General features: G+C 41.2%; 1 protein-coding gene across 1 annotated transcript; it reads left to right on the top strand.

Annotated features, from left to right (window-relative positions):
- The first annotated feature begins 475 nt into the window (after positions 1 to 475).
- Positions 476 to 1,336, top strand: LOC132592906 (olfactory receptor 13H1-like). The gene has a single exon (XM_060281130.1). It carries the CDS (start codon positions 476 to 478, stop codon positions 1,334 to 1,336), a length of 861 nt encoding a protein of 286 aa, XP_060137113.1.
- Positions 1,337 to 12,603: the final 11,267 nt, after the last annotated feature.

Raw genomic sequence — 12,603 nt, 5'->3', positions numbered from 1 at the left:
GCGATATCCCCTGTCCCTCACAGTAATGAAATGAATTTTTTCCACTTTGATTAAAAACTGACGGAAGCATTGTATCTTTGTAAATTTTCTAAAATTATTAATCTGTTGGCTTTCTCTAACATTATTGAAGACTCCCCTGCTCTGGGATGGTGGTTAATAGACTGAGGAAAAATTACTGGGTTACATTTTTAAGAACATTTTTATTATTATTCTGTATCTCCCTCATGCTCTCTTACCATAAAATAAAACATTGACAATCACTTCTTAATGTATACCTTTACATACAGACGCAATACTATGTGTGATAATAAAAAATCACAGGACAAGAAATAAAAGGTAAGAAGAAGGAGATCAAGAGATAATGTATCTCCCTTTCTTCTGTTTCAGGTCGGCACTCATGCAGGACGTAGGGGAAAATGAGACAGAAGTAACAGAATTTATCCTTGTGGGGTGGTCAAATAGACCCAAGGCAAGAATGGGATTGATGGTCCTCTTCATTGTATCCTATGCTGTCATCCTTGTTGGAAATGGGCTCATTATCGTGGTGGTCATAAATGACTCCCGGTTGCACAGCCCTATGTACTTTTTCCTCTGTAATTTGTCCATCATTGACCTTTGCTTCTCATCAACTGGCATCCCACAGTCCATAGTCAACTGTTTAGTGGATAGACCTGTTATGTCGCTTCCGCTGTGTTATTCTCAAATTCTTCTGGGTCTCCTTTTTGGAACGTGTGAGTGTTTGCTGCTGGCTGTCATGGCTTATGATCGCTTTGTGGCCATTTCCAATCCACTGCGCTATACGCTCATCATGAACAGGAATATTTGCATCACCTTTGCTGCTATGACATGGACGACTGCCTTCATGGTTACAATAGTCCCCTGCCTTGCGAAGCCAGCACGATTCTGTGGGAACAATGAGGTGGACCATTTAGTATGTGAATTCAAAGCTGTCTTTAAGTTACTCTGCACTGATACCTCTGCTGATACATTGGGCATGTTTTTTACAAGTACTTTCACACTTGTTTTCCCTCTGATTTTCATTGTTTTTTCTTATATACGCATTCTTGTTGCCATCATGAGAATGCACTCAGATTCCGAAGGGGGTAGGATGAAGGCTTTTTCTACATGTGGGTCTCATTTGGCTGTGGTGGTTATGTATTATGGCTCATGTATGGCCTCCTACCTCACCCCTCAGAGTAAAGAATCCTATTTAGGTGACAAGATAATTTTTGTATTTTATGCAATAGCCACCCCCATGTTTAATCCTCTGATTTATACACTCAGGAATCAGGAAGTAATGGGGTCATTGAAGAGACTAGTGAGTGGAAAAAAATAATACAGAAGTATGTTATTAGATACTTTTAGTCCACTAACATATATTGGTGTTTTCCTATATATGAACTGTTATATTTATATCCCAAACCAATCTTTTTTATTTTTTTAAAAAAACTTGATTTGGTAGTTTATTTAAAATAAATAGGAATATGTTTGAATTCAACTCTGATTCTCAATAAATGGTTTGTATGTATATGTGTGCTCACCTGCATAACGAGTTTATTTAAAAATTAAAATTAAATTGTAAGATTTCAGACTACTACTATCCATATGCATTGATCATCACAAAAGAAAATAAATTGGTTATTCAGGAGCTATACTGCCTGCACAGCCTGGCTCTGGAATTAGACAGAGACTCAACTGCCCAGTCCCTGATCCCGGGCGATTCCTAGTCCAGTCTCTGTGGCAGATAGGACAGAAAGTTTTGGCATACCCCATTAAAAGCTCTTTATGTCCCCTGAAGATCTCAAAACCCAAGCAGGTTTGTCTGTTAGAGTAAGGTCTTTCAGATAGCTTGGACCTAAACCATTTATACATCATAACTAGCAGTTTTAATTGTGCAGGAAATAGGCTGGAAGCCAGCCCTTCTTGTTTTAGCAATAGACTTGCATGCTCCCTATAACTAGCCCCAGTCAACATTCTGGCTGCAGATCTTTGACCCAGATGAGGTTTCTAAGTCGTTTTCAAAGACAGCCCCACATCAAGTGCATTATAGTAATCCAAACAGGATGTAACTAAGGAATATATCACTGCAGCCAAATCAGATATATAAAGGAATGGTTGAAGCTGGCAACAGGTTGGGCTAGATGAGCTAAGTGGCAAACTCTTTTGAGTGTGCAGACACTTGCTTTGTCAGGGTGGGATGCTCAGAATTTTTTTCTATAGGGCCGCATTTAATCTCACGTTCTCATGTTTTATTACTTCCAAAAGCTGTCCAAAAGCACTCCTGGCCGCTGCAGAGACTGGGCATTTAGGCTGAGGGCTGAGTCCAGGAGCATACCCAATCTGTGAACTTCTATCTTCAGAGGGAGTGTTACCCCATCTAGGACTGGCAGAATTAGGTGAAAGTGTGACTAAAAACGCCTGTAAAATAAAAAAATTCCTTCAGTAGCACCTTAAAGACCAACTAAGTTTTTATTTTGGTATGAGCTTTCGTGTGCATGCACACTTCTTCAGATACAGATGCAGATTCAGATACAGATGCATGCACACGAAAGCTCATACCAAAATAAAAACTTAGTTGGTCTTTAAGGTGCTACTGAAGGAATTTTTTTATTTTACTTCGATCCAGACCAACACGGCTACCTACCTGTAACTAAAAACGCCTGTGTTCATGAAAACAACACACAAAAATTCATTACACCTCAGACAAATTGTTTGCAGTATTAATCAAAACTGCACACAAAATGTGTATCTTAGGAGAAATGTGAAGTAATGTGTAGTGGTGACTTTCTAGTGATCTATGGAAGGGAATCAGGTACTCATAATTATGTGTGCCTGTAGAGGATGTCTGAGCTTGGTGGCTCCCTTGATATACCTCTGCTGCCTGAATTATGAAAATCCTGGTCTTGGACATAGGTTTCTGGGATGATTACTGACTCCATCTCTTTCCACCTTTAAAACACGTTTCAGTCTGGGTTGCAAGAAACAGGCATTTGTTGCCATTTGTTTCATGCCTGGCTGTAAAACATTTGGCTCAATAGATCTGGGTAAAAGGGCATCTGTTAATCTTCCTTCTTTCCTGTTAGCCTTTGAAAAGCTGACAAACCTGTTTTCTGACAAGACACTGTTAATCTATGCAAGAATTCCTGGGCTCTTTCCTTTCTTTAGATGTAGTCTCTTTGAAGTTTAGGAAGTCTTTTTAGCATCTTGGTGTTAGTTCCAGATTCTCCCAACAGTATCAGATTCAAGGTGGGAGGAAACCTGGGAGGGGTTTTAGAACTTAGGATGAATTCTATTGGATGATTTGAATCTTTGTAACCTTTTGATATTGTAATAAAAAGATCTGGCGAAGGGGAAGAGAATGCACTTTTCCTCCCAGAGATTTGCTGGTTGAATCTCTTTCCTTTGTCCTTTATTTCCATGTGGTATTCCCACATTTTGGTGCCCTCTCTGAGGCCATTGGAATGCCAATGCAGCTTCTCTGAGGCATCCATGAAAAGAGGATCAGGTAAATGATTGCTCTTCTGATTTTGGGCTTAACAAAGCTCCCTAGGTGCTGTTTGACTCTATCTGCAAATAGAGGGCTTTCAGACTGAAAGATTCTTATCGTCCGGAACCTTGGACAGAACCTGTGCGCACAGAAAATAGGTAAGAATGGGGGGAGATCTAAGTATTTTGCAGAAAAAACATAAAAGAGATTTGCTCTTTTTGTTAAGTCCTCATGGTCACAATCAGGTGATGTCCCCACTGATTGACCAGTTATTGCATGAGATTTCTCATGTTGCGTCCTTCTTCCCTGAGGAAGGTACCCTAGATCTAGAAAAATGGGACAAAGTGGGTTTGGTTTTGAGTAAATCTGACCGACCCTCTGTTCAAATCTTACATACGTGGAAACTTTGCCGATCAGCTGTAGCTAGAGTGGCTAATCCATTGCTTCAGCTTCAAGATGCTTCTTCAGCATCCCCAAGCCCAAGGATTTTGCCCCCTTCTCAACCTCCAGAGCTGGGAAAAGATTTTGCTCTTAAAGCAGCTTCAGCTCCTCCAGCGCCTCTGCCTTCTGCCAGCTCCCTGTTGCCTGGGTCTGGTTTAGAAGTAATGCCACCTTCTTATTCTGTGGGTTCTCATTCTGAGGTACCACAAATGGCAGTGCAACAGATGGTTAGTCAGGCTTTAAAGGAGGGTAATAGTGAGATAACTTTGGATGTTCTGCCTTTAATGGCTAACCTTCCAAATGAGCAAATAGTCATGGTAAAATCTCAAGAGTTGCCTGTTATTCCATTGATTTTGGCTGAAAGAGAGCAGCAAGTTGCTGATGATGATAGTTTTTTGAATGCAACTGAGAGCAGACTTCCACTGAGAAAGCTCTCTAGCCCTGATTTCACTGAGTTGCCAATCTCTGTTAATGTAAGCAAGGTCAATGATTTTTTTCCTGTCTTGAATGAGCAAACATGCATTGTTGAAGATGGCTGGCAGGAATTGTTTGATACTCCACAACAACACTTTTTGGTTGTTACAAAATATGCTGGAGACTCTTTTCCTGCTTCCAGTAAGCAGCAAAACTTGTTATGCATTGTAAAAAGGTTTCTGCAGGAAGTTTTTGAGTTTAGTACTTTTCAAAGCAGTTTAGGAAAAACCAATTCTCTAGAGCAGCTCTGCCGTGTTTCAGTTAGTAGAAGATCTGTTGAAATTGCTGCATATGAACCAGATTGAAGGAAAGATTTAAATTTGCATTTCTTTCCTTGAGGCAAATTTGTTTGTTTGGCTACCAGAAAAGTTTTGCTAGTAGATGGTTTTTATTTCCCAGCTAACCAGAACTCTCTTTGTTAGAAACGCTTGTTAAAGTTTTAATTTTTTAGTTTTCAGTTGGTTTTAAAATATCTGCTTACCAGCAACCAGACTGGAAAAATGGAAATTTGATATTTTTGCTGCATTGAAGTAAATTCTACATAGCATACATGCAGTGAATTGGTTTTGAGTTTTTAATACTTATCTCTTGATAGCAGTATTGTTTAGCTTCATGTATTTTTATGTTTAGATATGCAGACGTGAGCATGAGTAAATTTATAGGCTCAATTCTGCTCTATGTATTTAGTTTAAAAAAATTTTTTCTATCTATATGTGGGTAAGAGATAAATTGAGGATGGTTTTTTACAGAATTTTCCTTTTCAGAATGCCTAAATGTTCTGTGACTTAAATTTAATTTTTGAAGGAATTTCAGCATCACAAATTAATGGTTAATGTTTTTTCCTCAAAGACTTAATTATTTTTTTTTCTTAGCACTGAGTGAGATGTTATCAGACTGGAACATGCATTTAAGTTCCTCTTCTTTGTGTGTGAAATGTTGGTTCTTTGTTCTCATTTCATAGGTTTACTCTCTGCACATGCTCAAGCACCCTCGGATTGTGATTTCTTCTTTAAAGGAATCTCCAGTGACAGAGTTATGGGTTAATGGTGTTTATTTACCCACAGTAATTATTTACTCTAGGGTGATCTTCAGGATTTTGTTTCTTAATATTTTAGTTTCTGATAATGTTTGATGATTTTCTTCTATTGATATGATGTATGATATTTTAGGATGCTGTAACTGGTGTTTAAATAGCAGGTCCTGATTCCTCTAACTTCCAGGAAATTACATGAAGGGAATTTATTTGAATCCTAAATAACATGTTTTTCTTCTAGGTAATGTTTCAGAAGTGCTGAATATGATTGTTGGCTGTAATTTTCCTATTTAGTCTTTGGTGGTATAAAGTTGGTTAACATGTCTATTTTCTTTTATCTAGCTTTTTTCATGGTTTTTATTGCTGTAATTCTCTCCCATATTAGATTAGTCTGAAGGTGGATACAGAGCAACTGCATGATTTCTTTGTTCCTTCTCTGTTGTTTTGTTCAAGTCAAGTTGCCAGTCCTCAACGAGGAGAGCTAACAAAAGTTTTGTTTTTTAGCTAGTGAACTTGCTTCAACGTATTTTTTTCTCATTGTATGTTTTTGGGTTATAACATGTTTTCTTTTCCAGAAACTATTCTTTCTCTAGCTTTTGAGAATGGGTTACATAAATATATTGTAGAACCTTCTTTCTTTGTAAGTTTTTCAATTTATCTACATGTGTCCTTATCCTTTGTTCTCTATTCTCCCTCCCTTTGGGGGGGGGACCTAATCAAGTTTTTTTTTAGGTTTGCTTTTACCTCTGGCTGGAGAAAACTTTACTCAAGAGTAAATTTACCCACCAGGTTTTTTTCCTTCACATTTTTGTTAATGAACTTTTCCTGAATGCCAATGGGTTTTTAACTTCAGTTCTTATGAGATAATATATTTTAACTTCCTAGGTTTTTTACTTTTATACTTATTAGTTGCATTACTGTATTTTATATTTCTGCTTTTGTGGATTTCTTCTTTCTGCAGCTTCTACACGAAAAAATAAAAAATAAAAAAAGAAAGGTGAAATATGGGAATTTAGCTAGGAAGCTACAGAAATATGTTAGTACTATAATACTATTATTTAGTCTTTCACTTATCTCAGTTTAAACTTTTACTATTCAACTTTAATTAAAACAAAATAAAATAAAATAAAAATAAAAAATAAAAACTTTTTTGTATTTTAAGTTTTATAATATGTGTTTTAATTGTCATAGTTTTCTTTTAACATACTTTTTAGGATTATTTTAGGTTAAAAGGTTCTTTTCCGGTTGTTGAAACATCTGCTGATTCAAATATGGAAGAATAGGATTTTTACTAATATTGCTCAAGCTCATAATTTTGGGGCAAGGGCAATTCTGCTTACTTTAACAGGTTCCTGTGGAAAATCCAAGTTGATGTGGTGAGGAGGACCTAGCACCAGATTCCTTCTACAGAAGTTCCATCCTAGTCCTAACTGAACAACACAGGCATAACTGGACAAAGTACAAGGAAAGACAATTTGGAGAACCCTGAAGACTTGATGAGTTCCAGATATCAAATGTCAATTACAGAATGCAGAAGTTCCAGGAAGATTCAGAGACTTTCCAGAGACTTTTAGCTAAAGACTTTCTTGTACTTATCAAGTTATCAGAACATACCATCTATCAATTGATTGCTGTGATTTATATTAAGCCTATTCATTTATTGCTTATGATCTTCTGTAATCATTGTGGTTGTATTTTATGATTTTGTTTTGTTATAAGGGGCAGGGTAAGAGGAATTTGCCCCCATGCATTACGAGACTACCAATGTACAGAGAGGGGACAGTTTAGCCAGAGAGAAGCCATTTTCTTGACTTCATGGTTCAAAAGTCAAGAGAAGCCTATTCTGCCGTATCAAGGTAAATTAATCCCCTGCTGACCCAGACAGTTCCTCCAGACCTCTTGGAAAACACACGCACCCTTTTACATAACCCATTGCTAAATCCTGTCTCACACCCACATGGAAACTTGCATAATCGCACCTCCAGCCAGATAACCAAAAACGATAACGATCACCCATTCTCGGAACTTCCACCCTCCCAAATCCCCGCCTGAGGTGCCCTCCCTTGTACTTTTCATGACCCAGATTCAGCTGAACCATGGACCTTTTTAAGATATATATATTTATCCCTAATAAACTATTCCGTTGTTCCTTTAGTAATGTTATGGTGTCCTCTATCATGTTACCCGATGCATCTCCCTATTCTCTACTCTGTATGAAACTGTATCTATTTACGAAACCGCAATAATATAACCTTGCACTGATACCTTGAACCTTTCTATCAAATTGTACCTGTTTAAAAAATCCTGCCATCCTGAAGAATTAATTGTTTGACTCTACTATTTGCAAAGGTTTCCACTTATGCACCCTTCTAAGCTTTTAGTTCGTTGTCCTTGATAAAATGTTATAAGCTGTCAAACATCGCTCTGAACTGTGAACGTTTTACCGCTGTTAGAATTGTATCCTCTCTGTGTATTATTAGTTACTGTATAATATCTTCTTCTTCTTTAACTTTAAGTGTAGTCTTTTCTCTCTATTGCAAACGTTGAATATTTGTATAAACTTTGTTGCAAGTTAATAGGCACCTCTGTGGCACAACATATTTTACGGACTGTTTCCACTTCTTCTTGATACCACACTGCCACCTAGCCAGTCTAAAAGAGCACGACTCAAATACACACTTTCAGTGAGAACAACAATTTTATTTGATAAACAGGTGTTATCAACAATCTTCCCACATCCGCAGAGTCTTCCTGTCAAACAATAAGGAGACATGCATAATCATTACCTGGACTATCACCATGATATCTTACATCAAGAATTCCATCAACCCCTTTGTCCTCTCGCGATTACCCCCTCCCAGAACCCATTTCCCCACCTTTTATGCAATTCTGTACTATTGGAAATGAAACCTATAAATTTGTGAAGCTTCCTTTGTTCGGGGTCCCTTCACTTCAACTTGCTTGTGTGGACGGATCGCTATTGCAATAGCTTTATTATTTAATTAATAAAGTACCTTGCTTCGTACGTCCTGGTTTGGCCTCTGTTATTTGGTAGGCAGGAGACGCTCAAACTTCGTCTGCCTGCCAGGATACCTGGACTCTTCCTGGGTCAAGGATCCACTTAATTCTAGGACCGTGTAGCTCTGCAAATTTTTACAACAGTTTGGCGACCACTTCGGGGACCCAGTTTTGCCTTGAGCTCCGGGTTCACTGAGGAAGGGGAGCCCAGCGCGCCCTTGCCTCTTTTGCAGGGGGGTAAACCAACCTCAGGACCCGAGGCGCTTGGTAGTAATTGAGAGTCCAAGCGGGACCCCCAGGACGAAGCAACGTTTAAAGGGACAAGGCTGTTTTTTCTTCAGGAACCAGTGGGAAGCTGGAGACAACGGGATTCGACTGAAAGGATCGGTCGTGAGTATTAAAAGGGGACACGCGGTGGGCTGATTACTGCAGCAACTAAAATTCTAAAACTTCACTCTTCACTGTTCTCTCCTTTTCTGTTTCTTATCTTGGGCTCTAGTTGCAGCTAAGCTGTAAAGGCATAAGGGATAAAGAAGAATTAGAGCCTTTGGGATCCGTCCTTTCGTTAAACGAAATACCCAGAAGGACGGACCCAGCTCGCTCCTGCCAATCTGCGCAGGAGTTCTGAGCAATCTACCCAACCTTTTTTCCGTATTCCTCTGCTCTTAATCTTCGGGTGAAGCCGCCCCTAGACACCCCCGATCCCCACCGGGAAGTGACGGGGTTGTTCTAGATCGCAAGGTCACCCGTTCTTTTCAAAAAACCTTCCTTCCAAGGCTAACCACCCGGCATTGCGTGGGCAAGCGTCCAGGGCAGGTAGTCTTTCTATTAGATTGTAAGAGGCAGGAAAGTTGCTGCAGGACCCTAGGCAATTGATGACCAGAAGGGGGTCCTTAGGTATCTAGCTGCACCAGGCCGCCTAGTAGTTAGTGCACGCGAACGGCAGGCAGGAACACCACAAGGACGTGGGGGTGAGTCATAGACTCGGGAAGTTAAGAGTGTCCAGGAACAGGGTCGGGGACCCAGAACTGCAGTATAAAGAGCCAGAATAAACATGGGTGCGCATAATTCAAAGGAATTCCTGTCCCAGACTCCCAGCCGTGGCAAAGCTCAATGGAAGCTTCGCCAAAGTGGGGACTCTGAGGATGAAAGCCCATTACAATTCATATTCGAACATTGGCATGAATTACCTGGGGTGGAAAAACTTGACAAAAATCGGCTAAAAAGACTCTGTCAGAAAGACTGGATCCGCGTCACTGCGGACCATCCAGAGGGGGAAAAATGGATCCCGAGAGGTTCCCTTAATGCCCAGCGAATCTCTGCACTAAGAATAACACTGGAAGACCAATACCCCTTGCAAATTCGATATCTCAACTTATTTGAAAAGGCAAAAATCCTTCTTAAAGGGACTGAAGGTCCAACAGCCCCACAAATGCCAGTAATAACGGAAAGGAGTTCAAGACCCCCACCGTACCAGGAAACAATTATAGAAGAGCCGGTAGACCAGCTCTGCAGCCCTGCCGAAGCCCCGGCACCATCTCCTTCTAACGCAAACAGACAACGGGAGGCTGAGGTCCAAGACTCCCGGAGTGCAGTGGAGGGCGGATCTGTAACTCCTGCCATGCCTAGTCTAAGTCCAGCACCTCAGGGCAACCTCGAAGCCCGAATTCCTGCTGAAGTACCCCCCCAGCTAAGTCCTGTTGCTAGCAGAACTCGTAGTCGTGACCCAGAAACCAATTTAGTGGATCAACTAGTGACAGTTTTATCGGAATTAAAGGGATCGTCCACAAAGGAAAGAGACCCCATAGAAAAGGAACCAGAGGCTACCGAGAAAACCCAGGGACAATATCCCTTAAGGTCAGTCCCAGTTTCAGATGGGACGAACTTCGTCTATTCCCATGTTCCCTTTTTAACCTCAGACCTACTGAATTGGGCTCAGCAGATGTCGACCTTAAAAGACAATCCTGACATGTGCTATCGTAAAATTGCCATTATTTTTTCTACTCATAATCCCTCCTGGGCAGACGTACACATGCTCCTGAATGGTCTTTTTAATGAGCCCGAACGGGAGGAGATTTTAGAGAAAGCAACAGAAGCCCTAAAATTACCTGATGTCCAACTCAATAAACCTGCAGGGATCGAGCCTCTAACTGCAGCCCAACTTAGAACCGAACCAGAATGGGACTATAACACCACGCCTGGGATTTGGTATCTGAAGGCGTTTCGAAAAGCCATCTTACATGGGATAAGGCTCGCGGGAAAAAAATCTACAAATTGGACTAAGATCAGGGAGGTAACCCAAGAACCTGATGAAACTCCCACCGCCTTCTATACCAGGCTAATAACCGCCTTTCGAACATGGGGGGGGATCGATCCTGATACCCCAGACAACCAAGTAGTGGTGAAAAGCTTCTTTAAAGACCAAGCTTGTCCAGACATCAGAAAATTCCTCTCCCTCCAAGTAGCCTATGAAGGGAAACCCATGAGTGAGATCCTCGGGCTTGCGAAAACCATTTATGATGGAAGGGATGAGAAAAAGAAAAAGGAGGCAAGGAAGGAAAAGGAGGACGATGCTAGAGTCCTCGCCTTGGCTTTGAGTGCAGCCAGTACCGCATATAACCCCCAACCTAGTTACCCCTTCAGAAATTCAAAGGCTCCCACACAACCTAGAGGGATGAACGCACATGCAAATCGACAAGCCTCTCCTTACCAAAGGGCTAACAATGTCCAGCATCGAGAGACCACCTCTCAATGCTTTTTCTGCAATCAAATAGGGCATTTCAAGCGAAATTGTCCATTATTCTTAAATACCGTGGCACCAAAACCAGCTCTAGGGATGGGATCCAATGCAGCACAAAACCCTAACCCGATAGCGCCAAACCCTTTCCAGAATCAGCGCCCATTCCAACTACCGCTGGAATTTAACCAGGAGCAAATGCAACCCACTCTTAATTCAGAGACTAACCAATGACAATTAAACGGGGATCCTTCAAACCTTGCCCTGGTATGCCCGACAATTGCCTTATCAGCCCATGACCCCATATGCACAATCACCATAGATGGCCATGAGTATCAGTGTTTACTAGATACAGGGGCAACTTTCTCAACTTTAAACGACAGTCATCTGAGGTCCAGTCAGCAAAAACAACGTATAATGGGCATTGATGGGATCCCCAGGACATGCGCTCTTTCAGAGCCAGCGAAAGTAACGATAGGGCCCCTGACTGCTGAGCACTCATTTCTACTGACCCCGAGCCCTGTCAACCTACTAGGGCGAGACCTACTATGTAAATTACAGGCAACTATAACTTGCAGCACTGAGGGTATCTACCTCCACATGCCAGAAGAGGCGGCAGTCTCCTTTCAAGGCATTTTAAAGGAAGAAAACCTGACTGATTTAGAAATACCAACCCCTCTGATTGACAAGGTACCAGTTCACCTATGGGGAAATACTAATACCTCTGTGGGACTCTTAAAATCGGCAGATCCCGTTGTTATTAAATACCGCACTGATGTCCCATACCCCTCCATCAAACAGTACCCCTTGCCGCAGGAGGCAATAGAAGGATTGAGGCCAATGATACAGGATTTTATGGATCAAGGCATCCTTGTTCCCTGCGTCAGCCCATGCAATAGTCCACTCCTGCCGGTACGCAAGCCATCACCCCCGGGTGCCCCAGTTAAATACAGGCTTGTCCAAGACCTCAGAATTATCAACAACTTTGTGATACCCCGCCACGCCATCACCGCCAACCCTAATACAATTTTGACCGGAATCCCACCAGATAGTACATATTTCAGTGTCATTGATTTATGCTCCGCCTTCTTTTCCATAAGAGTGCATGAGAAAAGCCAATTTCTGTTCGCCTTTACGTGGGAAAAAGGACAGCTGACTTGGACTAGACTCCCACAGGGATATGTAGAGAGCCCAACAATTTTTGCTTGTGCATTGCATAGGGACCTACAAGACCTCTCCTTTCCTGCTGGCTCCTCCCTTTTAATATATGTAGATGACTTGATAATTTGCTCCACCTCCGCAACTAATTGCCACATGGACACCGTCCATCTACTAACCGCCCTTGCCGACAAGGGCCACAAGGTCTCACCAAAAAAACTACAATATTGCCAAACTGAAGTAAAATACTTGGGC

This window comes from Zootoca vivipara, chromosome 13 (genome assembly GCF_963506605.1).
Source record: "Zootoca vivipara chromosome 13, rZooViv1.1, whole genome shotgun sequence".
Taxonomy (NCBI): Eukaryota; Metazoa; Chordata; class Lepidosauria; order Squamata; family Lacertidae; genus Zootoca; species Zootoca vivipara.
The sequence above is the reverse complement of the archived record's forward strand: the minus strand, read 5'-3'. Positions and strand labels throughout refer to the sequence as shown.

Bases quoted from the DNA above. Each gene is read 5' to 3' on its own strand.
- LOC132592906 (XM_060281130.1), top strand. From the start codon at position 476: ATGGGATTGATGGTCCTCTTCATTGTATCCTATGCTGTCATCCTTGTT.